This window comes from Narcine bancroftii, chromosome 14, assembly GCF_036971445.1.
Source record: "Narcine bancroftii isolate sNarBan1 chromosome 14, sNarBan1.hap1, whole genome shotgun sequence".
Taxonomy (NCBI): domain Eukaryota; kingdom Metazoa; phylum Chordata; class Chondrichthyes; order Torpediniformes; family Narcinidae; genus Narcine; species Narcine bancroftii.
In genome coordinates, this window is record NC_091482.1 from 14182089 (window position 1) to 14209788 (window position 27700).

Below are 27700 nucleotides of genomic sequence, written 5' to 3' on the forward strand. Positions count from 1 at the left end.
AAATATCGGTGTTTGTGTATCGATGGAATCTTCTGTGCCTGTCTGAAAATACTTCAATTTTTGAAACTAATGGGAATCCTGGACACTAAATTGGGCAAAGAAAACAAAGTTGAATCGTAAAAGTAGGTGCTGTAAAATATGTACCAGCATTTTTGTTTTGTTGAGGATTATCTGAAATTTTTCATATTATTATGTTTGGTTCTGAAGTTCTTTACAAATTACCTGAAGAAGACCATCAATAGCAATGCTCAAACTTTAATTTAAAATGGTAGATTGCACACATGTTTACAATTGATATTTTTTTCATTTGGGAGGATATTGAACTTGCTGGTATCTAATAATGAATCTGTTGCTTAGTTGAGACAAATAAACCTTTCCTTTTGAGTTGAGGAACCATATGCCTTGGATTAAGTACCAAAAAGAGTAAGAAATTAAACTTGCCTGATTATCTTGTGTTGCTAAAGATGAAAACACTACAATTTTTCCCCCTAAATTGTAACTTGTATGTTTATGAATAAATTTGTCACCCAACAAATTAAAAATTACTTATAAATAACTGGATGTGAAATGTGATCCATTTAATTACATCAACTACATCCAATGTTTTCTCATACAAGATAATTTAGTAACTTGTATGAAACCTGATCAAATATTCATGTTTTAGGTTATGCACATGTTTAAAGGCTGTCGCAGAGAAGATACCTCGCCACATGTGTATGCTATTGCACAAGCTGCCTACAGAAATCTACTAACTACCAGGCAGGATCAATCCATTGTTCTTTTGGGAAGAAGTGGTAGTGGGAAAACTACAAACAGTCAGCATCTCGTTCAGTATCTGGTTACAATTGCTGGGAGCGCAGGGAAAATTGTGACTGGTAGGAAAATAATCTAATCTGCAAATGCTTAATCTTTATTATGCCTAAATCTTAGTATTGCTTGGTATGATAATGTGTATTTTAAATCCTCCAGGGCCTTTTTTGGTAGAGTCATAGAACCAATTAAAAAAAAATTCAAACATTTTTAAGCTTTCAGTGAAAGGCAGAGCGACATACTTACTTACAACCATGTAAAACTGGAAGTAATTATTAAGAACATAATTAAAAATTACTTGTTTGATAATCTATTAGTAGCTCATCTGAATGCAGAAGGATGATTGTGCTATCTGACCAACTTGATTTGCAAGGTTGTGAAAGCAGTTTGTGATAATATCACTAAGTGATATGGCCCAGAAACTGTCTCTTTGACCCATCAAATCTATGCCAATGTCATCCAACCTTTCACTTTAATCCTGCCTTAAAACCTTTTCTCTTATTCTTCCTTATTCTCAACATCTCCCCATATTCTATCACTCATCTACACATTAAGGGGAATCAGTTATGGCCAATCATGTCTTTGGAATGTGGGAGGAAACCAGAACATTTGGAGAAAATCCATGTACTCAAAGAGAGAACCTGCAAACTATGCACAGACACCCCCGGTATGAGGATTGGACCTGTGGGGCTGATGCTTAAAGTCTGCAGCTCTGAGCTGGATCAGTTAATTTATTTTAAATTCCAAAAAGAATGTAACAAAGTATTTTGAGAAGGGGTGCTGGTGTTCACCTAACAAAATGGTCAAAGGATTGGAAGAAGGTATGGGTTAGGAGCAATAGTAGTATTGTTGTGGAGCAACCACATAGGACTCAATTGCCTACTCTGGTCCTGGTTCTTGTGTTATGTCAATGCTTTCACTTTGTTCAATACAAGTGCAAAGAGTGCTGTCAAAGTCTTAGTAAAAACTGTGGTGTACATTAGAGCTGGTTGTGAAGAAGATGAACATTTAAGATGGGTGAATTTTCTGGTTGGTTTTGCAGATATCAACCTTACTTTCTCCTTCATATGCACAAGACAGTCTCACTTGAATATATAAAAAAAATAAAATTAGGACTGAGACCAGAAAGGGGTTCCTTGACCAAAAATGGTTAACATTGAGGAGTACTGGCATTAAAAACTTTCTAATTTTGTAAGGAAACCATTATATGATGTGAGGTGGGGTCATTTTGTTTGGATAAGTTGAGCTAAGATAAATTTCCACATTAGATTTTCCGATGTGATTAATTCAGAGAAAGATTTGCCTTCTCATCGAGATTTATGTTATCGGCTTCAGATATTAATGTGGAACTTACAATTTGAACATGACTGTTGGATTGATACCAATGAACTATTCCTGTATAGTTGATCCATCCTATATTTTCTCAATTTTTGATTGATATAAATTACTTTGTTCTTAATAATGCATTAAGCCTCTCCTGAATAGATGAAACACACAGCAGTTAGCCATTGCCTTTAAGAAGTTTGTACATTTTCCCCATTACTGCATGGGTTTTCTCTGCATGCTTCAGTTTCTTCCTACATTTCAAAGACATATGCATTATTAGGTTAATTGGTCACATGAGGTGTAATTGGGTGATGTGGGCACATGAGCCTGTTAATGTGAAAAAGTTTTTTTATGATACTAACCATGCTAAGAAGGGAAGGGAACCAGACATTTTGAACTTCCTTCATTTAGTAAATATGCACAGAATTGCAACTGTATTATGGTTGGTGGCAATTTGATTCTCAATATTTCAACTTTTAAACTTTTCTTTTTGTTTTTGGAATGTGAAGTGGAGAAATGGCAGGCAGTATATTCTGTTTTGGAAGCCTTTGGCAATTGCTCAACAAGTATGAATATGAATGCTACACGTTTCTCGGAGATCGTCTCCCTTGACTTTGATCAGGCTGGTCAGGTGGCTTCAGCTTCTATACAGGTGAGAAATGTACAACAGTTTCTAATAGCTATCTTGTCAGGATATTTTGACAGGATCATGCTGAGAAATGCCAATCTTTCTGTGCTTAAATGCGATCAAATGTTTGCACGGAAGTCTCAAACCAACTGACAGCTATTTGTCAGCTTTTTATCAACACTGAATTCCTCCTGGAGTTTATTGATGGAACTCAACATTATAGACTTCCTTGCTACTTAGCTCACAAAACCTTAACAGAGATGCTTCAGATACTTGAGATGTTGTTCTCTTTTGCAGACTATGCTCTTGGAGAAAGTCAGAGTGTCCAAGCATCCAGGGAGTGAGGGGACATTCAATGTGTTCTACTATCTTATGGCTGGTGCTGACAATACTCTGAGGTACAATAGTATGATGGAAGCTTGTTTGTACTGCATTGGCAGCCATTTAATGATCTATTGTTTATTTAATTTCTCGTATTGAATTATTTAAACATTTGACCCTGACGTAAATGCTAGGTGGTTGATCTTGTATTCTTGATATATTTTGAAGAGTGGTTTGATATCATTGAAAATATAATTGGGCCATTTCAAAGGACACCTAAGAATTAACTATGATGTTGGTCTGGAATTTTCAAGCCTAAAAGATGTTTTGGAGCAAAATTTATTTCCTGATTCTGTTCAGCTGATACCTGTTTTTAATTTCTATTTTCTGATTGAATAATGTTAAATTCCCTAGATATTATGGTGAAAATTTAACCTGTTTCTTCTTAATGTTCTTAGTTTCAAAGAGTGATAGAGCTTTACAGCATGAAACAGACCCTTTGGCCCAATTTGTTGATACTAAGTTGTCTACCCAAGCTCATCCCATTTGCCTGCTTTCAGCCCAAATCTCTCTAAATCTTTGCTATCTGTGTACCTGCTTCTGCCACTTGCTATGGTGGCTTGTTCCATATATTGTCTGCCCTCTGTGTGGGGAGAAGGGTGTCTATAGGTTCAAGAACAGTTTCTTTCCAATGGCTATCAGGCTCTCGAACTTCCTGTTGTCACATTGATTGTAAACTACCCTTTCACTATAAAAAGGGCAGTTTGCTCTATTATATGCCATGTGGCAACTCTAAATATTATCAATCTATCATTTGTATTTATTATCTCTTATTAATTTAATGTATACTTATAGTTTTTTTTAACCAAGTACCTGTTTGGCTGCAACAAGTAAGAATTTTGGTGCAGATCTATATTGTGCAATGTATATGACAAGAAACAAGATATTATCATTATCATTTTAAATCTTTCCCCCCTCCCATTAAATCTCTGCCCTCCAGTTTTAGGTTTGCATACCTTGGGGAAAAAGACAGACTGTTTACCTTTTCTATGCCCCTCAGTCTCCATCATTCCAAGATTCAAGACTCTTTTATCGTCAGGGAATAAAACAGAAAATATAATTTCCTTTAGACTTCTGTAAGGCAGACAAAGATTCACCATCATCAGAAATTGCCCAGCACCCCTTGTAGCAAAAGAGAGTTCTCCACAGTCACTGAGTGTCCATGGATTTGCCCCCAGTACTCTTGCAGCATTCACAGCCACACAGCCTTCAGTCCAATCCATCAGCAACCCGATCTCCAGATCTCTGTCATGATCAGGAAGCCCTCAGTGCCCTCGACACCCTCTCACACATCTGCTCCAATACCTGGTACCCCTTCAGCCAGTCTCTAGCTGGCCGCAGTTCCCAGCAGACTATGTAGGTTCGTCAACTTGAGTCACTAACAGCCTGCCGCCTTTTGTTTTTCAGCCTCAAAACCCCTTACTGTCCACCACCATGGTCACAATCCCATAGGGTAGGGTTGTCTCCTCAACATCTCAAAGGAAGGGGGGCGAAGGAATGCTCTTGCCATTTTCTGGTGCCCTGCAACAGTCTTTTTCTTCCTAAGGGTCTGTAAAGAATTGTGGCCACTGCCAAAAATAGGCAGCACTATGTTGGGCCCAGACCCCTTTTTTTTTAACTCCAGTGTAGAAAGTCCAAGCCTATTTAATTTCTCCAAATAATTCAAGCCCTCCAATTCATTTAGTGTTTTTCTAATTTTTTATCTGCTCCCCGAGAAGATTAATGACACCTTTCTTGTAGCTGGGTGATTAGAACTGCACACAATTCCCTGTGTTTTCTCACCAGCGTCTTATACAGTTGTAAAGTGACATCCATTCTCCTGTACCCAATTTCCTGACCGAAGAAGGCAAGCACGCTAAATATCTTCTTCACCATCTCCTCTAATTGTGTCTCCTTTCATGGAACTATGGATCTGTACCCCCAAGTCTTTCTGTTTTCTAATGCTGTCATTGTGTTAGTCCCCTCCTGGCTGAACATATCAAAATGCAACATCTTGAACAAAACAGAGTTAAATTCCACATTTTGCTTTCTTTCAGTGTTTGTGCAAATGGCTGTTGGTAATTTAAAATCCAAAAAGCTGGAAGGATTTACCAGGCCAAGTAGCATCCATGGATAGAGAAACAGAGTTGGTGTTTTAGTTCAAAACAATTCCTCAGATCTAGGGAAGTGAATGTATGAAGGGGTGAAGATCAATGTCGTCAAGGTGGCAATTGAGAGCTTGCAATTGAAGACGAGAGGAAAAAAAACACTAAAAACAAAAGGGTATAACCACATATATGGAATGAGAAGGAAATAAATAAATGGGTGGTGACCTAAAATTGTTAAATTCATTTTAAAGACCTGAGGGCAAAAGCATTTCCAGATCGAAGATGTAGGGCTATTTCTCAAGATCACATTGCATCTTATTAAAGCAATGTAGACAGAGGTCAAAGTGAGAAAGGTGAAGAATCAAAGTCAATAATAACTAGAAGTTCAGATGACCCTTGCAAGTTGAATAGAAATGGTCAGCAAAGTGATCACCCAGTCTTCTGGTTTCTCCAAAGTAGAGGACACCATGTGGTGAGTACTAAGTGAAATATAGTAAATGGAAGAAGTGCAAGTGTGCTGTTGCTTCACTGACAGTTTGTGTTTTGGGGAAGCAGTAAAAGAGGAAAAGAGTTTGCAGAAATTGAAGAGTGAACCAGAGAATCACGAAGGGAATAGTCTTTTCCAAATGTTGCATTTGGAGTGGAATGATAGTTTTGTCTGAGGTAGAATTCTACTGAAACTAGAGGAAAAATTATGGTGCATGTTGCATTGAAGGTCAAAACTGAGATCGTGGATGGCAGTGGTAAGGGGAATTCTCTCCTTACCCTGGCTGGTAGGAGGGGGTGAGAACATAGATGCGGGAACTTCAGCCATGATTTGAATGGCGGAGCAAACTTGATGGCTGAATTCTGCACCCGTCTTATGAAGATAAGGATGTTAAGGGAACAGAAAATTAAGATGTGGACCAAGTTAAAGTGAGATTACAGCAGAAATGGGCAACAAAGTTAATAACATTTTCAAGTACTGTTTATTTACAGGAAGCCAGTAAATACTTTGCGCATCTCCTTTGAGCTTGATTCAATATCAGCTCAGTGATTCCTACACCTGTCTCAACTATACTCCATTCATTCTTCCTCCATTGTATTTTGTCTGATGATATTTTAAGATGTATTTCATTTTAAGATGTATTTTATTTTCTTTAACCATTGCTTCATCTCTGTCTTTGCTGAGAGGGCTTTCAACTACAATTCCTCTACTCTCTGCATCTCTGCTCTCATCTACTCTCCTTCCAGTCAGATCACGGTTACGGATCGTGTTGTTTTCAGTCAATGGATCTATCATATTGGGAATCACATTTTTCCCTTTTTCATCCCCTCCTCCCGCTCCCAGTGATTTTTCAGCTTTTGGAAAGGACTGTAGCAGGTCGCTGAATGAACCATGGCTGAAGCGGTGACCCGACACTGGAAGCTGGCCGAGACGGGCTATGCGCTTTGAAGTCAGCGCTCGATTCAGCAGCACATGCTTGCAGAGCCCCACTCCAATGGACTGGCCAACAGCAGCCAATGGGTGGAGCTAGAGAAGCAGCCATACCTGGGATGAGAGGGGCTCACTGATTGGCTGCTCCCTAGATAGCACTAAATAACCAATCCCAGGAAGTGGATCGTAATGCCACCATTCAGGTGGCATGATGATGTCAGAGAAAGGCTTATGAACCCTTTATAAGCAGAGCTGCCAACACAATAAACCAGTGTTGAATTCACTCCTGTAATGTGTGTCTCTTCTTTGAACGTAACCTCTCCAGCAGTAGCAGCCGCTGCAGGACCTTTACCTTCACCACATCCTGATTACAAACTTTTCATTGCATTATTCCTTGCAAGCCTTCCCAATAACAGTGATTCAGGTGAAGCAGTGATTCACTTCAATTGAAGGGAGTTCATTCAGTGTTCACAATATGGTCTCCTCTTTATGGGATAAACTAAATGCCAAAGGGGACAACCTTGATGACCTTACATTGGTGTTGACTAAGGAGAGGGACATGGACAATCTTAGGGAGCATTATGTGGACTGCATATGTATAAGAGCATTTTGAGATCAAGAAATAGGTGCTGGTGGGTCTTTTGAGGAACATTAAGGCAAATATTCTCCAGGCTTGATTTAACATATCCTTGTTTATTAAAAGAGACAAGTAAAGAGATTAGCTGGAGCTTTCCTGATGAAGGACATTCAGCACAAACGTCACTGTCTTGCTTTACATGGATGTTGCTTGAGATTCTAAACTCCTCCAGCACCTTGTGTGTAGATAATGAGTTTTCCTATTTTTGTCACTTACAGAACAGAACTACATTTGAATCATTTTGCCGAAAACAACACTTTTGGAATTGCACCTTTATCAAAGGTATCTTTTGACTTTAGAGATGGATGTTTTAGACGTACAGCATGGTAACAGGCCATTTCAGCCTACGAGTCTGTGCCGACCAATTTACACCCAATTAACCTACACCCCTGGTACGTTTCGAACAGTGGGAGGAAACTGGGAAATCCCATGCAGAAGTGGGGAGAACGTCCAAGCTCCTTATGGACAGCACAGGATTAGAACCCCGGTCCCGATTGCTGGCGCTGTAAAGGCTTTGCGCTAACCGCTGTGCCAACTGTGCTGCCTGTTTTGATGTCATTTTTTTTTAAATGATTGCAAGCCAATGTTCCCCACAGTTACTTGTATAACAGTTACTCGTGTGATTGTAAAATTGCATGGAATTCATGGGAGGTTCCAGGTTTATATATCGGATACTTGAAGAATAATGGGATTAGTTCAAAGCATGTTTCTGCTTGTATTTTGTTCAGTTGATGTTTGATTATTCATTTTTTGGAATATGCGGATCACAGCAAAGCGAGCATTTGTTGCCCGTGCCTAATTGTCTTTTAGAGCGTGATGTTGATCTATATCCTTGAATTGTTAGAATCCTATATGCAGAAATTTTAGGTTTACCAACAACGATATATTTCCAAGGTGAGGATAGTCTGCAACTTGAAGGGAAATCTGAAGGTGGTAGAGGGAATGAAAGATTAGAGAAGTAGCGTGGCTTCTTTATCCAGGATAGTTTTGAGTTTCTCAAAAATTGTTGGGGCTGCATTCATCCAGGCATTTCTTTAAGCTCCTGACTCCTCAACTGCTAATTCAAAACACTTTTGCCAGTAAATAAAATGGTAAAGATTTGCATTGCTTGAAAGAACTTGCCCTATATTTCTATGCAACTTTATTACATTGAAACAAACTTAACAAGTTTAAAACCAAAGTTGAATTTTGAGGTACAAGTTGATACCCCTTATCTGAAAATGTGAAATAGTCCAAAGTTCAAAACTTTTGTCCATGGTCCCTTAAAGGTAATACGTAATGTGTCATAGAGTTCAGAAATCCCGATTGGAGAATGGGATGTAGCAGATGCAAGTAGTGCATTATTGAGATTTTTCAATACTTGTGTAATCATTGAATTTTTTTGGACCACGTTTTGGGGCAAAAAGTGGGGGGGGGGGGGGGGGTCGACTTTTACACAGGTCAAACTGTGTCATTCAAGGCATTGGGAACGGGTGGTAAGTTCATGGACGGGATGCCGGTAGCTCAGATGGGTGGGCAGCGGGAAGAGGATCTGTGGTTGGGAGATCGGATGGGCGGGCACCAAATTAAGGATCTGCAGTCAGAGCTTCAGGAGCTTGGATGGGCGGGCGGCCGAGACCAAAATTGGTGGGGCGGGGGGGGCGCGATGTTTACTCGGGTCATTCAAAAGCACCTGATTTTTAGGCCAAAAATAGAGAGCAGGGGAGTGACTACTATTATATAGTATTGACAAGTACATGAGTATATACGGTATATGTCTACAGTTAATTTGTGCATATCTAAATACTTGTAATGTGAATGCCTCTATCTTAAAGTCTGAGTGAATGAGTGCATTTTTGAAATGGTGCTCCAAAATCCGAAAAAATCCAAAACACATCTTGTCCCAGGCATTTTGGATAAGGGGTATTTAACCTGTACCAGTTTTTCAAGATACAAGTAAATGGAACTAAGGTGAAATTTAAAGACAAAATGATTGAAAAATGAAGCAAGAAAAGAAACAAAATCAAACCGAAATAGCTGAGTATAAAACAATAAGCAAATTGAGCAGAGCATCTTTGCATACATATTCATCAGAAAATGCTAATTTACACTACTAACGACATTTTTTTTTACAGCATTTTTTGCAATTGGGAAATAGATTTTAAATGGTGGTACTAAATTGAATTGTCAGTGGGGGAAAATATTACATAGTTTGTAAATAAATAGGGTATATTGGAATGTGTCGCAAAGAAAATGTGTAGTAATTTAACTTTTACATATGATTTTTCATTTAAATCATTTTATCAACCTCTTAAAAATATAGATAGTATGGACACTTCTCTAGTGTCACTGCAGCTGATGTAACCATTTTGGCATTATTTATTAAAATATATTTATTTTGAAATTAACAAGTATGACACTTGTGAATTAGCTTTCAAAAATCTGGAGATCTGACTTCTGTGTCTGTTGTATCAATAAGAAGTCTTTCTGAAATTTGTTTTCACAAATTACATTTAATAAGCTTCTTATTTTTCCCCATTGTTCCTATCCCTCAATCTGTTTCATTTCTGTTCAGAGAACAGGTAACAAACTGGTTTATGAAGCTTTGCTCAAATGATGAGAACAGTTGGTGCAAGTTCATTGTCATTTCATTTGATTAAAATATCATGTTGCCTGATGATAACAGCTGCAATGACAGTAAACAATTAAACCATCGTTCCTTTCTGTGATCGAGCACATTAAATACTAGTGCATTCTCCTATGGTAGTCAATTTTAATTAGCTAAATATTATTTGTAGATGAACTAAAATATGTGATAATTATTTATTATGTGCTCTATTTGTCAAATAATGTTTCATTTTAATTGTCTTTACAGCCTGAAGAAAAGCAAAAGGCAGCTCAGCAATTTAACAAACTTCAGGCTGCTTTGAAGATGCTTGGGATATCAAATGAAGAGCAAAAAGCTTTTTGGCATATCCTGAGTGCTATCTATCACTTGGGAGCAGCTGGTGCCACTAAAGGTACTGTGATGAACTTTTCAAGAAGTGCAAGTTTTATGTTGGATTATTCTAATTCATTTATTTGGCTGAAATCTCATTATTATGAATGCACATTTGTAAAGCGAGTACGTTTATTTATATGTATCATGATTACAGTCCATTATTTAAACGTGCGTAACCTTTGTCAGATCATTTTAATGATACAATCCTTTTGTGTAGCTCACATAATTATTTCAGTAGGGTTGAGTGTGTATATCTCCAGTTCTCCTACTTGGAGAATTATTCCATGGACCATGGAAACTAGATGAAAGAAACTCTATTTTTGCAAAGTTGCTACAAACCTAATAGACAGTCCTCCCTCTGATGTAAATTCATTTCCTATTTGTATTAAACCAAAGTTTTAGAATAATTTTAATGATGCAGATCTGAAAATAGTGTGAATTTTGTAAAGCTGATCAACAAAATAAATAAGTTTGTTGCTTATTGCAGTAAAACTCAATCAGGGACTCTTTTAAAGATTCTTACTTGTGCACTTTCTTGATTTATAAAAAATTCTCTCTGTATTCCACAGTCAGCTTGTTTACATTTGTTATCTGTATACAGTTCTTAATTTTTTTTCATGTGTATGTTCTGTACAGTTTTTCTTTGTTGACCACTAGTAAGTGGTAATTCTGCCTCGCCTGCAGGAAAAAGAATCTCAGGGTTGTTTGTAATGTCAAGTATGTACTCTGACAATAAATCTGAAATCTAAAAGATTTTTTAAATACATAAAACAATTTAAAACATAGTAAACACAGGGAATTATGGGCAAAAATTTGGGTTGTGGCTGTCCATTTTTTTTTTTTTTGCTTGATAATCAGATGATCAAAAGTTGTAATTTGGGATGAGGAGGTATATCAAGAATACCTGACATCTATATCACTGTATTTAGTTACATGTTTTTGTTTAAAAAAAGAAAAATGAAAGGATACTTTGCATAGTTAGTACTTCAATGATGTCGAACCCAGTTGATAGTCACACAATTAAATAGACAAGCATGCGTTATGCAAGTTTGGCCCAATTATGCCATATCTCTGGCATAGTTTGACTGGCAGATTGTTTCAAGGAACCTGTTAGTAGCCACAGTTGAGGCCTGATGCAAGATCAACATCGACACCAGTGGTTTTCAAACGTTTTTTTTCTACTCTGAAACCACCTTAAGTACTATAATCACTATGCCATAGGTGCTCTGTGATTAGTATGGGATTGCTTAAGGTGTTTTGTGAGTGGAAAGTTAAAAGTTTGAAAATCATTGTTTTAATCATACCTAATTGACTCGTTATGTGCATGGTTTCATAATTCCAAAGGAAATGAGCCAATGACAATTCTTCTCAAGCAAAATATTTCAGTGAAAATTGGGTCAAGAGCAGTGGTTCTCAACCTTTTTCCCCACTCACGTACTACCTTAATTAACCCCTGACTAATCACAGAGCATCTATGGCAAAGTGATTACTTTAAGTGGTATGTGAGTGGAAAGAAAAAGTTTGAAAACCATTGATCTAGACCAATCACTGCAAACAAATGCAAAGGGGGATGAGTTTTAATGGTTATGATTAACCATTTTTACTTTGTGTGTTTTAATAATTTATTTCAGTTATAAAACTTGTAAATTGTACAGAAAGTTTTTATTTGGGTCATAGTCTCAAAATTGGATTCATACCTTTTTAAGCCATTGATCCATCAAATCAAAATGAGTTTATTCCTTCTACTATAATTTATACTATATAATCTTAAAATTGTTGGCATGTCTGAAGATAAAAAAAAGGCCAAGATCTAATTCACGAGAAAACTTTGAAGAGAAAATTTTGATTGAGAAACCCCGTAGAGCTCTCCAACCAAAGCTGAGACAGAATCAAAGACCTCAGTCTATATTGATCAGATTTTTAAATTATCAAGATAGAGAGAAGATACTTGGTTCAGCAATGAGAAGAACTAAAGAACGTGGACCCCTGAATTACGAGGGTGACAAGATCTTTTTTTATCCAGATCCGAGTCAAGCTCTTTTGAAGAGGAGGAAAGAGTTTAATTTGGTTAAGAAGGCTTTTATATGATAAAGGTTACAGATTTGTGTTGTGATATCCAGATACTTTGAAAGTTTTAATTCTAGCAGAGTGTCTTCTTCACCAACTATATCCAGGCCGAAGATTTTGTTAAAGATCTGTCCATGGCTTGCCTACCACAAGGGGACTTGTTGAAATGATTTATTAAAATAGGGAGTATGTTCTTCTCTTTCTATAATTTGTTTTCTTTTTAACCCAGGAGTCGGGGTTGTGTGTGTTAGTTTCTGATGACTACATGTGTTTTCATGGTTTAACCATGACCCGTAAAATGGTCTTTCTGGCATTTTGGCGAGGGAGTGTTTTTTTTTTTGTTTCTTAATTTAACACTTTTCCATAATATTTTTATTTTGAATAAGTTCAGTGTTTTTGGATTGCAGATGATGACCAATTTAATTTATGAGATTTCTTCCTGGATAGGAATGTACAGAAAATATTTGGAAAATAATGGGTAAAACAGTTAAGATATTGAGTTTTAATATTAATGGGATTAACAGACCCATAAAAATAAGGTATTATTGTATATTAAGAAATTAGTAGATTTTTTTTTTAAACAAGAGACTCATTTAACTGAAAGTGAACACGTAAAATTTAAGAGATTGGGTAGGTCAAAAAGCTTTCTCGACATTTAATTGTAAAGCTAGGGGAGTTTAAAAAAAATTACCAGTTAAAATTCAAGATGTAATTACAGATCTAGCGGGAAGGTACCTTATAGTAAATTGTCAAATATTTTCTGAAGAATGGGCTTTATTGAATATTTATGCATCAAATTTAGATGATCAGAAATTTATACAGGATACTTTTTTTTTAAACTTAGTGAATGTACACAAAAATGTTTTGGTGGGTGGTGATTTTAATTTTTGTTCGGAACCTGTATTGAATAAATCTTCAAGAAATATAGTGAAATCAAAAGGAGCCTAAAACATTGTAATCTTTAATGAAAGATTTTAATTTAATTGATATATAGAGAAGAATCCATTCTTTTTATTCTTGCAGGTTTGATATATATTCTAGAATTGAATTTTTTTTTTCTTGCTTTCTGCTCAAAATCAGTCAAGAGTGTTGGCTGTGGATTATAAGTCTAGATTATTATCCGGCCATTCTCCTCTTTTAATTGAGTTGGAATTTGCAGAAAAAGAACATTTAGTTTATAGATGGAGATTGAATTCTTTATTTTTGAAGAGATTGGATTTTTGTTTATTTATAAGACAACCTATTCAGTTGTTTTGCGAAACTAACACATTCAGTGGAAAATATGTTTTTTATTTGGGATACATTGAAAGCTAATTTACGAGGTCAAATTATGTTATTCTTCTAAACTTAAAAAATAATATATGAAAGATGTAGACAAATTGGAAAAAGAAATTCAAACATCATCTACTGAGGATAAATCTAGAACTTTAGTTAAAAAATACGATATAATGCAATGTTAACATATAGAACAGAAAATTATATTATGATCTAAGCAGAAATATTTTGAGTTTGGGGAAAGATCACAAAGTTTTGGCTTGGCAATTAAAATTTGAACAATCTTCTAGAACAATTAATGCTATACAACAGGATAATGATGAAGTGACATATAAGCCACAAAGAATTAATGATGTATTTAAGGAATTTTATGAGAAGTTGTATACATCTGATTCACTACAAGATGAAGAGGCTATAGATGATTATTTGTCACAATTAACATTACCATCTTTGACTCAAGAAAGTTTAGATTGATTAGAGAGTCCTTTTACTCAGCAGGAGATTTTAGATGCGCTTACATAATAATGAATCTCTGGGTGAAGATGGGTTTCCAGTTGAATTTTATAAAGAGTTCAAACATTTATTGATTCCATTATTTATGAAATTAATAGAACAGGCTTCTAAACAACATTATCTTCCAGAAACATTCTCTATGGCGATAATTACAGTATTCCTAAAAAAATTACAGTATTCCTACTTCTTATAGACCTATATCTGCTAAATGTAGATTATAAAATCTTAGCAAAAGTATTGGTGAATAGGATTAATGAATATCTTCCTAATTTAATAAATATGGATCAGAAGGGTTTTGTAAAAATCGACAAACTTCAGAGAATATAGGAAGGTTATTAAGTATAATTTATTTAGCTCAGAAAAAAGATTTAAGTCTTATTCTGGCTTTAGATGCAGAAAAAGCTTTTGATAGGTTAGAGTGGGATCTTTTATTTAAGATGTTAAGTAAATTTGGGTTTGGTATTAACTTTATAAATTGGATTAAGGCCTTATATAGAAGTCCCAAAGCTAAAGTGATTACTAATGGACAGATATCTCAATCATTTGAATTAAATAGATCTAGTTGGCAGGGGTGTCCTTTATCACCAGCTTTGAGTTTGGGGAAAGATCACAGCTATAGAACCACTTGCACAAAATATTAGAGGGATTTGGGATAAATCAGATACAACATAACATTAGTTTATTTGCTGATGATGTATTAGTTTATTTAACTCAACCACAAATATAATTTGTTAGATTGTGGGAAAATTTTGCGATTATAAGATAAATTGGGATAAAACTGAAGTAATGGAACTTGTAAAAGGAGATTAGTCACAAGGTAGATAAGCTGTTTGTTTTAAATGAACGGATAAGATTAAATATTTAGGTATATGTATTGACTCTAATTTGAAAAAATTATATAGATTAAATTATATTCCATTACTTAAAAAGATGGAGAAAGATTTAAAGAAATGGGTAAGTTTACCGGTTATGTTAATTGGGAGAGTTTTCCACAACTTCAATATTTATTCTAAACTTTACCTATATCTCTACCTCAAATTTTTTTTCAAGATTTAAATAAGCAAGTTAGAACATTTCTTTAGAAAGGGAAGATGGCAAGAAAGTCATTAGAAAAATTAACATGGAAATATGAACAAGGAGGACTATAACTTCTGAATTTTTCAGAATTATTACAGAGCAGCTCAATTAAGATTTTTAGTTTTTATGTTTGCTAAAATTAGAACATTATGGGTGGATATTGAACTAAATAAGAGAGGAGAAGTTAAACCAGATGAGTTTATTTATAAATCTATTGTAATAGATAAGGAAACTGATACTAAAACATTTGTTGAATATTTGAAATAAAGTTAAATTAGAAACTGATTGATATATTCTTTCGTTAAAAACAATTAATCTCATTGCTTTTTTCAAAAGATGCTCCTTTTTTAAATATATGGTATAACAAGGGAATCTGTAATTTAGGGGATTGTTATTAAAATAATAGATTGATGTCTTCTGATCAATTAGTGATTAAATATGGTATACCTTACAATACAGTATTTTGTTACTTTCAATTGAGGACTCATTTGAGAGAGAAACTAGGAAGAGAAATTATTTTTAAAGATCTTTCAAATTTGGAATAAGTTATGGTTGATGGAATGATTAAAAAAAATATTTCAATTGCATATATATAATTACAAGAACAGACATCTAAAGTAGGTTTGTTTAATTCAAAAGAAAGATGGTAACGGGATTTGGACACGATAATAGATCAACAAGTCTGGCAAAATTTGTGCAAAGAGGTTATGACAAATACTATTAACATACAATGTAGATTATTTCATTATATTTTTTTACATCAGTTGTATGTTACTCTTCAGAAATTGAATTGATGGAGATCAGATTTATCGGATTATTTTAGATGTCGAATAGAAATTGGAACTTTTCTTCACTCTACGTGGTCTTGTTCAAAAGTTAACCCCTTTTGGGTTTCTATTGGTAAATTTCTACAACGGATAACAGAGTGAATTTTCCTTTAAATCCTGAATTACTTTTGTTAGCATATTTTGAAAGAGTTACTCCTAAATTATTGTTGTCAGATTCCTAATTAAAGTTTATTAAGTTGGTTTTAGTAATAGCAAGGAAATATGTCACTGTAACATGGAAATCTGATGTTTCATTAACATTAGATAGATGGCATGCTGAGATTCAAAGCTATATTCCATTAGAAAAAAATTACATATAATTTAAGGGATAAATATTCTTTATTTTTCATAATATGCTAAAATAATGAAATTTAAAAATTATGATTTTATTATTTTTTGATTTTTAGTTTTCCCTAAAAGTATAACAACTTTATAATGTTTTTGAGGTCTTTGAATGTCAACTGATGCAATCCAAATTAATTACTTGTAATTGTTTTGTAATAATTAGATTAGTTTAGGGGGAAGGGTGGGGTTAATAGGGATTTGTTTTATTTTAGTTTTTAGATTTTAGTATTTTAGATTTTATAAATAGAGTTTCAGCATATATTTTTTAATATTTTATTATGCACTTATGGTATAATTCTTCATTTTTGACATTCTATATGTTGAATAAATAAAATATTCCAAAAAACCCCATTGAGACTCATCATTGTATATTTTCAGTTAAAATACACAGCTACATTTGAGAAGTTGGCTACAGACCAAATAAATCTGCATTAGCAGATGGGCAAGGGAAGAAGAAATTCCTCATATTGAGGAATGGGCAGCTAGCCTTCTGGATTTGGGGTACTGATGAATTCTCTATTGGTGTATACGAAGGATAAAGGGTGGCAGAAATTGGAGAGTTTTGATGAGTTAGCCAAACTTGTGGCCTAAGGTAGGTGGAAGAGAAATCAGCCAGTTTTCCCATGTTGGGGATGTGTAGCAGTTCAGTTAATAACTTGGCCACTGACCCTTCATGACCTTGGTAGGTGAATAGAGTAGGGGCATGGAGAACATGGCATGGATGCAAATGAACAACAGTAAAGGTGGGCAAGTCGTCACATCTACCCAGGGGGTTGATGCAGGGGAAGGAGGCAATGTACAGTTTATGCATCTGTGATGCATGTCATTGTATGCATTCTTGATGTTTAATGATTGTCCTGATTTAACTCCAGAAAGATCACAGCTATGATTTACTCTAAAATTAATTTTCAGTCACAAGCTGGAAACAAAGCAGCATGCTAAGAGTTTTTTTAAATGGTTGTCTTAGTTTTTTTCATGCAGAAATAGTATATTCAGATGGGCCTTAAAGTTGGAATAACATAATGGAAAAATTTAAGTAGACGTTAAGCCCTTGCATTTCTCCCTTGTAACCCAAAGTGAATTTTTATCCACAAAACCTTCCGTCTTTTGGAATTTTCCTTGCTCTATTTTGCTCCCAGACTCATTGGTATTTCTCATGGAGGAAGTCTAATTCCAATGTTACTGTTTAGTCAAGTCTGCTTTTCTCTCTCTCTTTGGTTGGTATGCATACCTTTGCCTTTCTATTCCTTGAGTAATGTAATTTGCTTTGTAAACTTCTATGGTTCATTATCTGTTGTCCTTTAAGAAGCTTTTTAAAACTTGCAAAGACAACTATTCCTTTTCTGACTTGACAATACATATGTCAACTGGCTAAATCCCTAAAGATGCTTTCTTTTCTTAAATACTAGAATGGGAGAGCAATTGCTCATTGTTATTTTGAGTTATACAAAAGGTAAAATCCCTTCTTTGTTTATACAGTTATTGTAATACGGCTTCCCTAACCGATTCCAAACTTGATTGTTTCATCTTAACATTGTCAAACATCATTCAAAATCATTGTATTAAAATGATTTAATATGCTTTTCCAAATATTATAAATGCATGCAGATTTTTCAAATTATTTCTTCTTACAGGGGAGGGGAGAAATAAAACTTGGAAGATTTGTGGAAGGTTCTATTTAGAATTGTTACGAACTAACAACCCTGTTGATTGTTTTTGGGACTAGAGGGACTTTGTTTACACTAACACAGGAACAGCAATGGAAAATTCACCAGACAATGAATTCAAAATAATAGTTTTTTAATTAAACTATTAATAACATAATGTTTCTTACTTATTTGTAAACTTAGCTCTAAATATAACCCCATTATGCACAAATGTAAAATGTAAATGTATGTGGGTAATAAAGTTCCACTCTGAAAAGTCAATTTTTAAAACTTCATCGTCATTTTAGTCTTGCTTGAAAGTCTAAATTCTCAGTTCAGAAATGCAGTTTTAAACATCATATCTTCAGGCCTCTTTACTCACAATTCTTTCCTCTTTTCCATGAGACAGGGAATGTGGCTATTCTATGATAAATTCACAAGCCCAGACAAGGGTTAAACAAATGTGGTTATTTTCTTCCATGATGATTTCACAAACCCAGATAAGGGTTAAACAAAGTTGCCAGACAAAAATAGACCTAGTAGAATTCTGACTTCTTTTCTAAAGAGACAGCGAAGTGGTCTTCCTTATTTCAAAAGCCACTGATCCTGTGTTCCCTTTTTTCAGGAGTTACACACACAACAGCACCCATTCTGGTTAATGTAACACAACCCTGTCTTTCACAAGGTTTCGACCCCTGTGTGTCACAGGGTTTTGACTTCTGTAAACACCAAACTGAATGCCACCAAAAATGTTTGAATTCGATAATATATTTATCCAAATCATGTGAGCATTTACATCATCAATGAGGTCAGATCCAATTCTTTAAAATCATATGATCAGTTATTGGAATTTTAAACAGTTGCAAACCCCAGTTCTTGTAAATCATGTGATCATCATTCCTCTTTCTTGCAGACAACATAACCCCGAAAAATTACCTCACTTCTGTTCTAAAGGCTTAAGTATATCACTCACATGGCTGAGTTTCATTTCTCTTGTTCAAATTTAGTTTAAAATCAGATGGCTTTCTTAGCAATTATTGAGTACTTAGATATTTCAGTTTTTTAATTATCCTTGAATAATTAAATCTCACTTCATTTCCATTAACTCTGGCTTTCCAAGACATTTTAAATCCAAAAATGAACTCTCTTCTTTGACTCCAATGGTGTATCTGTAAATGTGCTATGACCTGTGTGCGACCCTGTACCAGCTCACAACTAACACTAAAAATACAGGTACAATATTTTAACTCTATAATTTAATTTACTCAGACAATTTTATATACGAGAAATATAGTTTAACATTAAATTAAAGGTTAACACAAATCTGTTACACAATGTTGGCAAAACAGCATAAGTGTTGAAGCTGATCAAATTAGATTCAATATGTAGCAGAAAACTGAGAGGTGCAAATAGAAGATTTTATATGGAACCAGTGGTTGATAATTCAAATTGATACTTTAATTGTTAATTATTTTGACTTCTTTAAGTACAAGAGCAAATAACACATTTTTAAATGTCACTCTATTAAATTACTGGGACGCCAATGAAAACGTGTTTTCGATGTGTTTCCAATAAACATTGTGGTAATTAGGAGCCCTTTTATTTTACCAATGATAGTAAATATGTTTCTTAGTGTTGCATACAACTTTCTTTATTAAATTTGCCATGCTCTTATTTGGTACTGCTCTTCCTGAAATTGATAGTTTTAGTAAAACTCTATCCTCCCTACGCCACAATCCTGATGCCCTGCGAAATGATTCATGAAGTGTAATGCTTAACACCATTGAGATGCTGTAAGATATTAAGTGATGTGATGTAACAGTGATCTAATTAAATTGTGGACAGGCTAAACAACGCAGATACCTGCATTCCTATGTTTGTGTTTGCACATCTGGCTTCAGAGATGCAGGTAATTCTAATACTCTTGCCATTTATGCTAATGTACAATCAATTTTACATTTGGGGGTGTGCTGATGAGATTGCAGGACATTTTGTGCTTAGTTTGATAAAAATCAGATTCAATTTCTAAGCCAGGCATCATTTTTTAAAATAAAGCTTTAAAAAATATTTGTGTATTCTCTGGTCAAATCACCTCCCAAGAGTTTGATGTCTGAAAAGTTCTGTCTTGGGTGAGGCTTTAAAGGACAACAGTGTTAGAGATGTGCAGTTATAGGCAAGCATATTTTCAGGAGGAAAGGGAATGGAGAAATGTCTTGAAATGTAGCAGTCATTTGAAGCATGCAAAGTTCCTCAACATGGTTATCCAACTGCACAAAAACCAACAAGGTCGGGTCAGATACAGCAATGAGCTTTCTGAACCCTTCTCCATTAACAATGGTGTGAAGCAAGGCTGTGTTCTCGCACCAACCCTCTTTTCAATCTTCTTCAGCATGATGCTGAACCAAGCCATGAAAGACCTCAACAATGAAGACAGTGTTTACATCCGGTACCGCACGGATGGCAGTCTCTTCAATCTGAGGCGCCTGCAAGCTCACACCAAGACACAAGTGAAACTTGTCCGTGAACTACTCTTTGCAGATGATGCCGCTTTAGTTGCCCATTCAGAGGCAGCTCTTCAGCGCTTGACGTCCTGTTTTGCGGAAACTGCCAAAATGTTTGGCCTGGAAGTTAGCCTGAAGAAAACTGAGGTCCTCCATCAGCCAGCTCCTCACCATGACTACCAGCCCCCCCACATCTCCATCGGGCACACAAAACTAAAAACAGTCAACCAGTTTACCTATCTCGGCTGCACCATTTCATCAGATGCAAGGATCGACAACGAGATAGACAACAGACTCGCCAAGGCAAATAGCGCCTTTGGAAGACTACACAAAAGAGTCTGGAAAAACAACCAACTGAAAAACCTCACAAAGATCAGCGTATACAGAGCCATTGTCATACCCACACTCCTGTTCGGCTCCGAATCGTGGGTCCTCTACCAGCATCACCTACGGCTCCTAGAACGCTTCCACCAGCGTTGTCTCCGCTCCATCCTCAACATTCATTGGAGCGCCTTCACCCCTAACATCAAAGTACTCGAGATGGCAGAGGCCGACAGCATTGAGTCCACGCTGCTGAAGATCCAGCTGCGCTGGGTGGGTCACGTCTCCAGAATGGAGGACCATCGCCTTCCCAAGATCGTGCTATATGGCGAGCTCTCCACTGGCCACCGTGACAGAGGTGCACCAAAGAAGAGGTAAAAGGACTGCCTAAAGAAATCTCTTGGTGCCTGCCACATTGACCACCGCCAGTGGGCTGATATCGCCTCAAACCGTGCATCTTGGTGCCTCAGTTCGGCGGGCAGCAACCTGCTTTGAAGAAGACCGCAGAGCCCACCTCACTGACAAAAGACAAAGGAGGAAAAACCCAACACTCAACCCCAACCCACCAATTTTCCCCTGCAACCGCTGCAACCGTGTCTGCCTGTCCCGCATCGGACTTGTCAGCCACAAACGAGCCTGCAGCTGACGTGGACATTTACCCCCTCCATAAATCTTCGTCCGCGAAGCAAAGCCAAAGAAGAGTATTTTATCTCTCTTTCAGTTGCCTTTGTTACTTTGTTGGTTCTCCACAAGATGGCACTGCATCCATGTGATTAGATTTTCATTTAATCCATAGTTGTATTTGAAGTCAGCCTGAAGAAAACTGAGGTCCTCCATCAGCCAGCTCCCCACCATGACTACCAGCCCCCCCACATCTCCATCGGGCACACAAAACTCAAAACGGTCAACCAGTTTACCTATCTCGGCTGCACCATTTCATCAGATGCAAGGATCGACAATGAGATAGACAACAGACTCGCCAAGGCAAATAGCGCCTTTGGAAGACTACACAAAAGAGTCTGGAAAAACAACCAACTGAAAAACCTCACAAAGATAAGCGTATACAGAGCCGTTGTCATACCCACACTCCTGTTCGGCTCCGAATCATGGGTCCTCTACCGGCACCACCTACGGCTCCTAGAACGCTTCCACCAGCGTTGTCTCCGCTCCATCCTCAACATCCATTGGAGCGCTCACACCCCTAACGTCGAGGTACTCGAGATGGCAGAGGTCGACAGCATCGAGTCCACGCTGCTGAAGATCCAGCTGCGCTGGATGGGTCACGTCTCCAGAATGGAGGACCATCGCCTTCCCAAGATCGTATTATATGGCGAGCTCTCCACTGGCCACCGTGACAGAGGTGCACCAAAGAAAAGGTACAAGGACTGCCTAAAGAAATCTCTTGGTGCCTGCCACATTGACCACCGCCAGTGGGCTGATAACGCCTCAAACCGTGCATCTTGGCGCCTCACAGTTTGGCGGGCAGCAGCCTCCTTTGAAGAAGACCGCAGAGCCCACCTCACTGACAAAAGGCAAAGGAGGAAAAACCCAACACCCAACCCCAACCAACCAATTTTCCCTTGCAACCGCTGCAATCGTGTCTGCCTGTCCCGCATCGGACTGGTCAGCCACAAACGAGCCTGCAGCTGACGTGGACTTTTTACCCCCTCCATAAATCTTCGTCCGCGAAGCCAAGCCAAAGAAAGAAAGTATTTGAATATAATTTGATTTGCATTATCTTCCACCACTTTAAACACAAAATATGAACATTGACTCTGATGCACCCTTTCCCCAACATGATGCTTCAATTGTTATCCTGCACATTATCAACTTTCAAAGAATATAACTTTACTTTGTTATTGCTAGTCTCCAGTTAAGTTTTGTAATGTTTAAAAGAAGCTGACATTGGGGAAAATAAAAAAAAAAACTTATTGGGGATTGATTAATACTTGCATGCACAAAGGTTTTCACTCCAATTTATAGCCATTTGGTGACCCTTGCATTCCACCAACTGCTCAATGTGTGGACGCTGAATTGAACATAATTGAATTTATATACTTTAAATTTTCAATATATTAGACTCTTCCACCTCATGATCATTTCTTTTCTACAATGGATAAGAACTAGCATAATTGCACTTTTAGAACTGCAGCAGAATTATTAGCTTTGAATTTGCAAAAGTATTTGTGCTGAAATTGAGGGTATTTGCCATAATTACTGTGTAATTTTGAAACCGCTTGTGGCTTGTACATGTGTGCAGTTACCAGTAAATGTGGAAATCTGAACTTTGTTGTCAGGAATTCCCTGCTCCTTTGTGTTCTGGTGATGTCTTTACAGATGCAACCAACACAATATCAGTGATTTTGATATAAAAGATTTGTGCATTAATTTTATTATACATTTGCTGTAAATAATTATCCTTCTTAAATGGCTAAATAGAGTTCCTTAGCCATCTTAATTAATGATTTTGGTTCCTCCATCCCATGCCTTGAAATTTTACAAGTGTTCATTGTTTAAATATTCTGCTTTTATCTTAATCCCTGGTGTGTTTTATAATATAATGAAAAGTTTAATTACAGTTTGTACTTTGCTTCTTGCTATCTTGGCTGATAATTTCTCTCCCTGTTTCACTGCTCATATGTTGATTATTTCAGTGTTCTTGGATATTATGGGCAAAATAGGTACTGCAAAAATGAATGTTGGGCTTGGGGAAATCTTCTTGCAAAGATTTTGCATGTTATCTTAGAAGTTGGTGTCAAGAGCCAATCTTTCACCACACCATTGAGTTGGACTAATATGAGTGGCTTTTTTCAATGGCTTATTTATGGCTCTTTGAAATTTTAAAAAGAATTTGTACTAACTTCGCTTGATCAGTGTGTCACTCTAACAATTGAAATTGCCAAGGAAGAGTTCTGAAAAATGTTCATTTACTTCTACATTTCCAAATTGTTTAATGACGTATCATCTGTTGTAAAATGTATTTAATTTCAGAATTTAAGAAAAGAACATTAAAAAAATAGGAGCAAGAGAGGCCATCTGGGCCTTTGAACCTCCTCTGCCATTCAGTGAGATTCAGTGAGATCATGGCTCATCTCCACCTACCTGCCTTTTCCCCATAACCCTTAATTCCCCAATGTTGTAAAAAATCTATGTAACCTTGTCTTAAATATATTTGCTGAGATAGCCTACACTGCTTCAATGGTCAGTGAATTCCATAGATTCGCCAGCCTCTGGAAAAGCAGTTTGTCTTCATCCTCATGAATCTACTACCCTGAATTTTGAGGCTATGTCCCCTAGTTCTAGTCTCCCCCACCAATAGAAAGAACTTAACTACCTCTATTTTGTATATGCCTTTCATAATGCTATCTGTTTCTATGAGATCCCCTTCATTCTTCTCAATTCCAGCAAGTACGGTCCTAGATGATTCAATCTCTCCCCATAGGCTAACCCCAACATCTCTGGAATCAACCTGATGAATCTCCTCCAAATTGCCTCCAAAGAAAGGAAACCGGAACTGCACACAATATTCCAGATGTGGACTCACCAGAACATTATACAGTTGTAACATTGCCTCCTTGCTCCTCAATTCAATCCCTCTAGCAATGAAGGCCAAGATCCCATTTGCCACCTTGATAGCCTGCTGCACCTGCAAACCAACATTTGTGATTCGTTGCCAAACACTCCCAAATCCTTCTGCATGGCGGCGTGTTGCAATCTCTTGGCATTTCAATAATAATCTGACCTTCAATTTTTCCTTCCAAAGGGGATAACCTCACATTTACCAACATTGTACTCCATCAGCCAGACCCATAACAACTCTATTAACCTATCTGTATCTCTCTGAAAACTCTATCCTCTGCACAATTTACTTCTCCACTCAATTTAGTGTCATCATCAAACTTAATTAAATTACACTCTGTCCCTTCTTCCAGATTGTTAATGTATATTGTGAACAGTTGCAAGTCCAGCACTGACCGCTGCAGTACCCCGCTCATCACTGATTGCCAACCAGAAAAATACCCATGTACTACAACTTTCTGCTTTCTATTGGTTAATCAATCCTCTATCCATGCAAATACGTCACCCCCACTCTCTGCATCCTTATCTTGTGTACCAACCTTGCCACAGAAAATTCCTTCCGGAAATCTAGGTAAACAATGTTCATCTGTTCCCCTCTATCTAACACACTCGTTATATCCTCCAGTAAGTTCATCAAACAAGATCTGCCTTTGCTGAATCCATATTGCAACTGCCTGATGGATCCATTTTGCTGCAGATGCCTTGTTATTTCTTCTTTAATGATAGGTTCAAGCATTCTCCCAAATGCAGGTATTAACTGGCCTATAGTTCACTGCCTTTTGTCTACAAATTAAAGATATATTTTTTGAATAGTGGCATGACATTCACCATCTTCCAATCTTCCAGGACCTGCCCAGAGTCCAAACAATTTTTGTAAATTATCACCAAGGCCTGTACTATAACTTCTGCCATTTCTTTCAGTAGCCTGGGATGTATTCCATCAGGACCAATGGACTTATTTATCTTTAGAACCACAAGTTTTCTGTGTATATTATCTTTAATGATAACTATTACGGCCACATCCTCACCTTGTATCACATCCATAACATTCGTCTTTGGCATGGTAGACATGTCCTTCACCATGAAGACTGACGTAAAATAATCATTCTTTAAATCTAAAATCCTAGTCTTAGGTCAATTTTGAATTTTGACACGTACCTTTTGATCTGACCCCAAAACCCAAGAGGTGTCAGCTTTGTTGTAAAAGTGCTTAGCCATGGAAATACTCCTTACTTTGCAGTGAGATGGTGTGTTTTTTTTAAACTGCTGAATATTAAAAATGGAACTACTTCTAACACTTTTTTTTGTTTGCATGTTGCATGCTGTTCCATTACAACCCAGATGGTGATGAAGGTAAAAGAACTGTTCTTTGTTTTGTGCTTATGCATTCTGTTTTTCTTTGAAATATTATTAAATTGCAACATAATCTAGATCTTCATAGAACTTGAATATTTTAAAATATTCACTTTGATATATAACCAATCATTTATTTAATCTTCCTCAAAGCTTTAAAATACACCATGTTCTAATTTCATTTTACTGTAGAAGTAGATTTTCAAATATTTTATGCAAATTGCCATTATTGTTGGAATAGTGGTCAGACTCTCAAATGAATACAGCAACTTTCTGATAATCAGAGGAGCTGGTTTCTCTTGTTCTCCACTGTTTTCTTCAACCCCCCCCTCCCCCCCCCCCACACTTTATCTAGTAAAATTAATGCTAGATTAACCTATTACACTTGGTTTGCCATCTCAGTTAAATCGAGGATGATTCATTTTTAACTGCCTTGGATCCCGATCCTTTAATATATTTATCAGAAATCTGTTCTTGGTTACTCCAAATTAAGATTAAGATTTATTCTGCTCATTTAGTTAGTAAAAATGACTCATTAATTTCTCAACTAAATTTGATTGAGCTCCCTTATTAAATTGTTTTGTTAAATTTATTCAGATGAATTCTCATCAATGGGGTTGTTTACAAGGGAATGCAACCCATTTATTCACCATATCCACTAATTTAGGTCTTTGATCTCAAGTGTCATTCCAGGGAATTTGCTGTGCTCCCCTCACCCCCCCTTCCCGAGGCCTAGATATTTTCCTTGCGTTGCTTGATCAAATTTGAATGCTGAACTCTAAATGAAATCAAGCTTAAGCATAATGCAAGTAAAGAAAACAGCTTCCTTTGAATAAATGACCTTTTTTGATTGCTTTTCTTTTAACCATCTAGAAACTTAAAATAGCTTGTATTCATTAAGGAGATCAAATTCATCCTTGTGCATGAGAGCAGAATGAAAATGAGTTTTAGAATTGGACTGGAAATCTCTGGGACTGTGCAGTCCATTTACTGCCATTGGCTGTGTATGAATACCGGATGATTGAAAACCAAAAGAACATTGCAGCTACTGGAAATCTAATGAATGGACATTACCTCAAATGCGAACTCTGTATCTCATTCTACAGATGCTACTCAATCTACTGAGTACTCCCAGCACTGTTTTTAATTTATGAATTCTTAATTATTGCATTTCCAAAACACTTGGTCTCCACAAATTGAAGTTCAAATGAAGGCATTGGGTGCATTCAAAGACCAACGTCTTTAAATACCCCAAGGGTCTCACACACACATACACACACAATGTTAATAACAATGTTATTATTTCAATTTATCTGTGTCTTAAGCTCACTGCCCAGTAGTTTTGCACTTGTACAGAACTAAAATTTCATCATTTTTGTTGCCAATTTCTGACCGGCTCTTACTTTCACATAGTCCATATCTGACTCCTCTATCTCCATCTGAAGAGATGAGCTAGTGGCTGACATATATTGACTCCTCAACAATAGCTCCATCCACCATGCTTTCTGTAAAATAAAAATTCATTCCATTCTTCCAGTTTCTTCACCCTGTTGTGAACAAATTAAGAAATCCAAATTTTTATCTTTTATTGTATTTTTAATTTGTAGGACTACAATGTGTTTCTCATATCAGAATGTAAACTTGTTATATTTTTAAAGCATGATGAGTGTTTTTTTGCATCTTTGCAGTACAATCTTAATTTTGGATTTACAAAGTGAAATTAAGGTCATAATGATTTTTCTCTACCCTTGTATGTGTATTTTTATTAATATAAATTATACAGGAGAATGCTGAAATCTGAGTGGACCCAAAATGATAAGGAAATGGACTTAATTATATTTCGCTTTCAATAGTGATAGTATATATGTGACAGATACCTTGATTGCAATCACAATTGGAGGTGCCTATCAGATTTTGATGTTAAGTGCTT

At 36.4% G+C, this 27700-nt stretch overlaps 1 protein-coding gene across 17 annotated transcripts in view; it reads left to right on the forward strand.

Annotated features, from left to right (window-relative positions):
- Window positions 1-27700, forward strand: part of myo18ab (myosin XVIIIA b) — a 219893-nt gene that overhangs the window by 91706 nt on the left and 100487 nt on the right. For all 17 annotated transcript variants that reach the window (XM_069911043.1, XM_069911055.1, XM_069911042.1 and 14 more), the window contains 5 exons: window positions 665-875; window positions 2646-2788; window positions 3062-3162; window positions 7505-7568; window positions 10141-10285. In XM_069911043.1, coding sequence (XP_069767144.1) covers window positions 665-875; window positions 2646-2788; window positions 3062-3162; window positions 7505-7568; window positions 10141-10285 — 664 coding nt within the window. The remainder of the gene's footprint in view (window positions 1-664; window positions 876-2645; window positions 2789-3061; window positions 3163-7504; window positions 7569-10140; window positions 10286-27700) is intronic.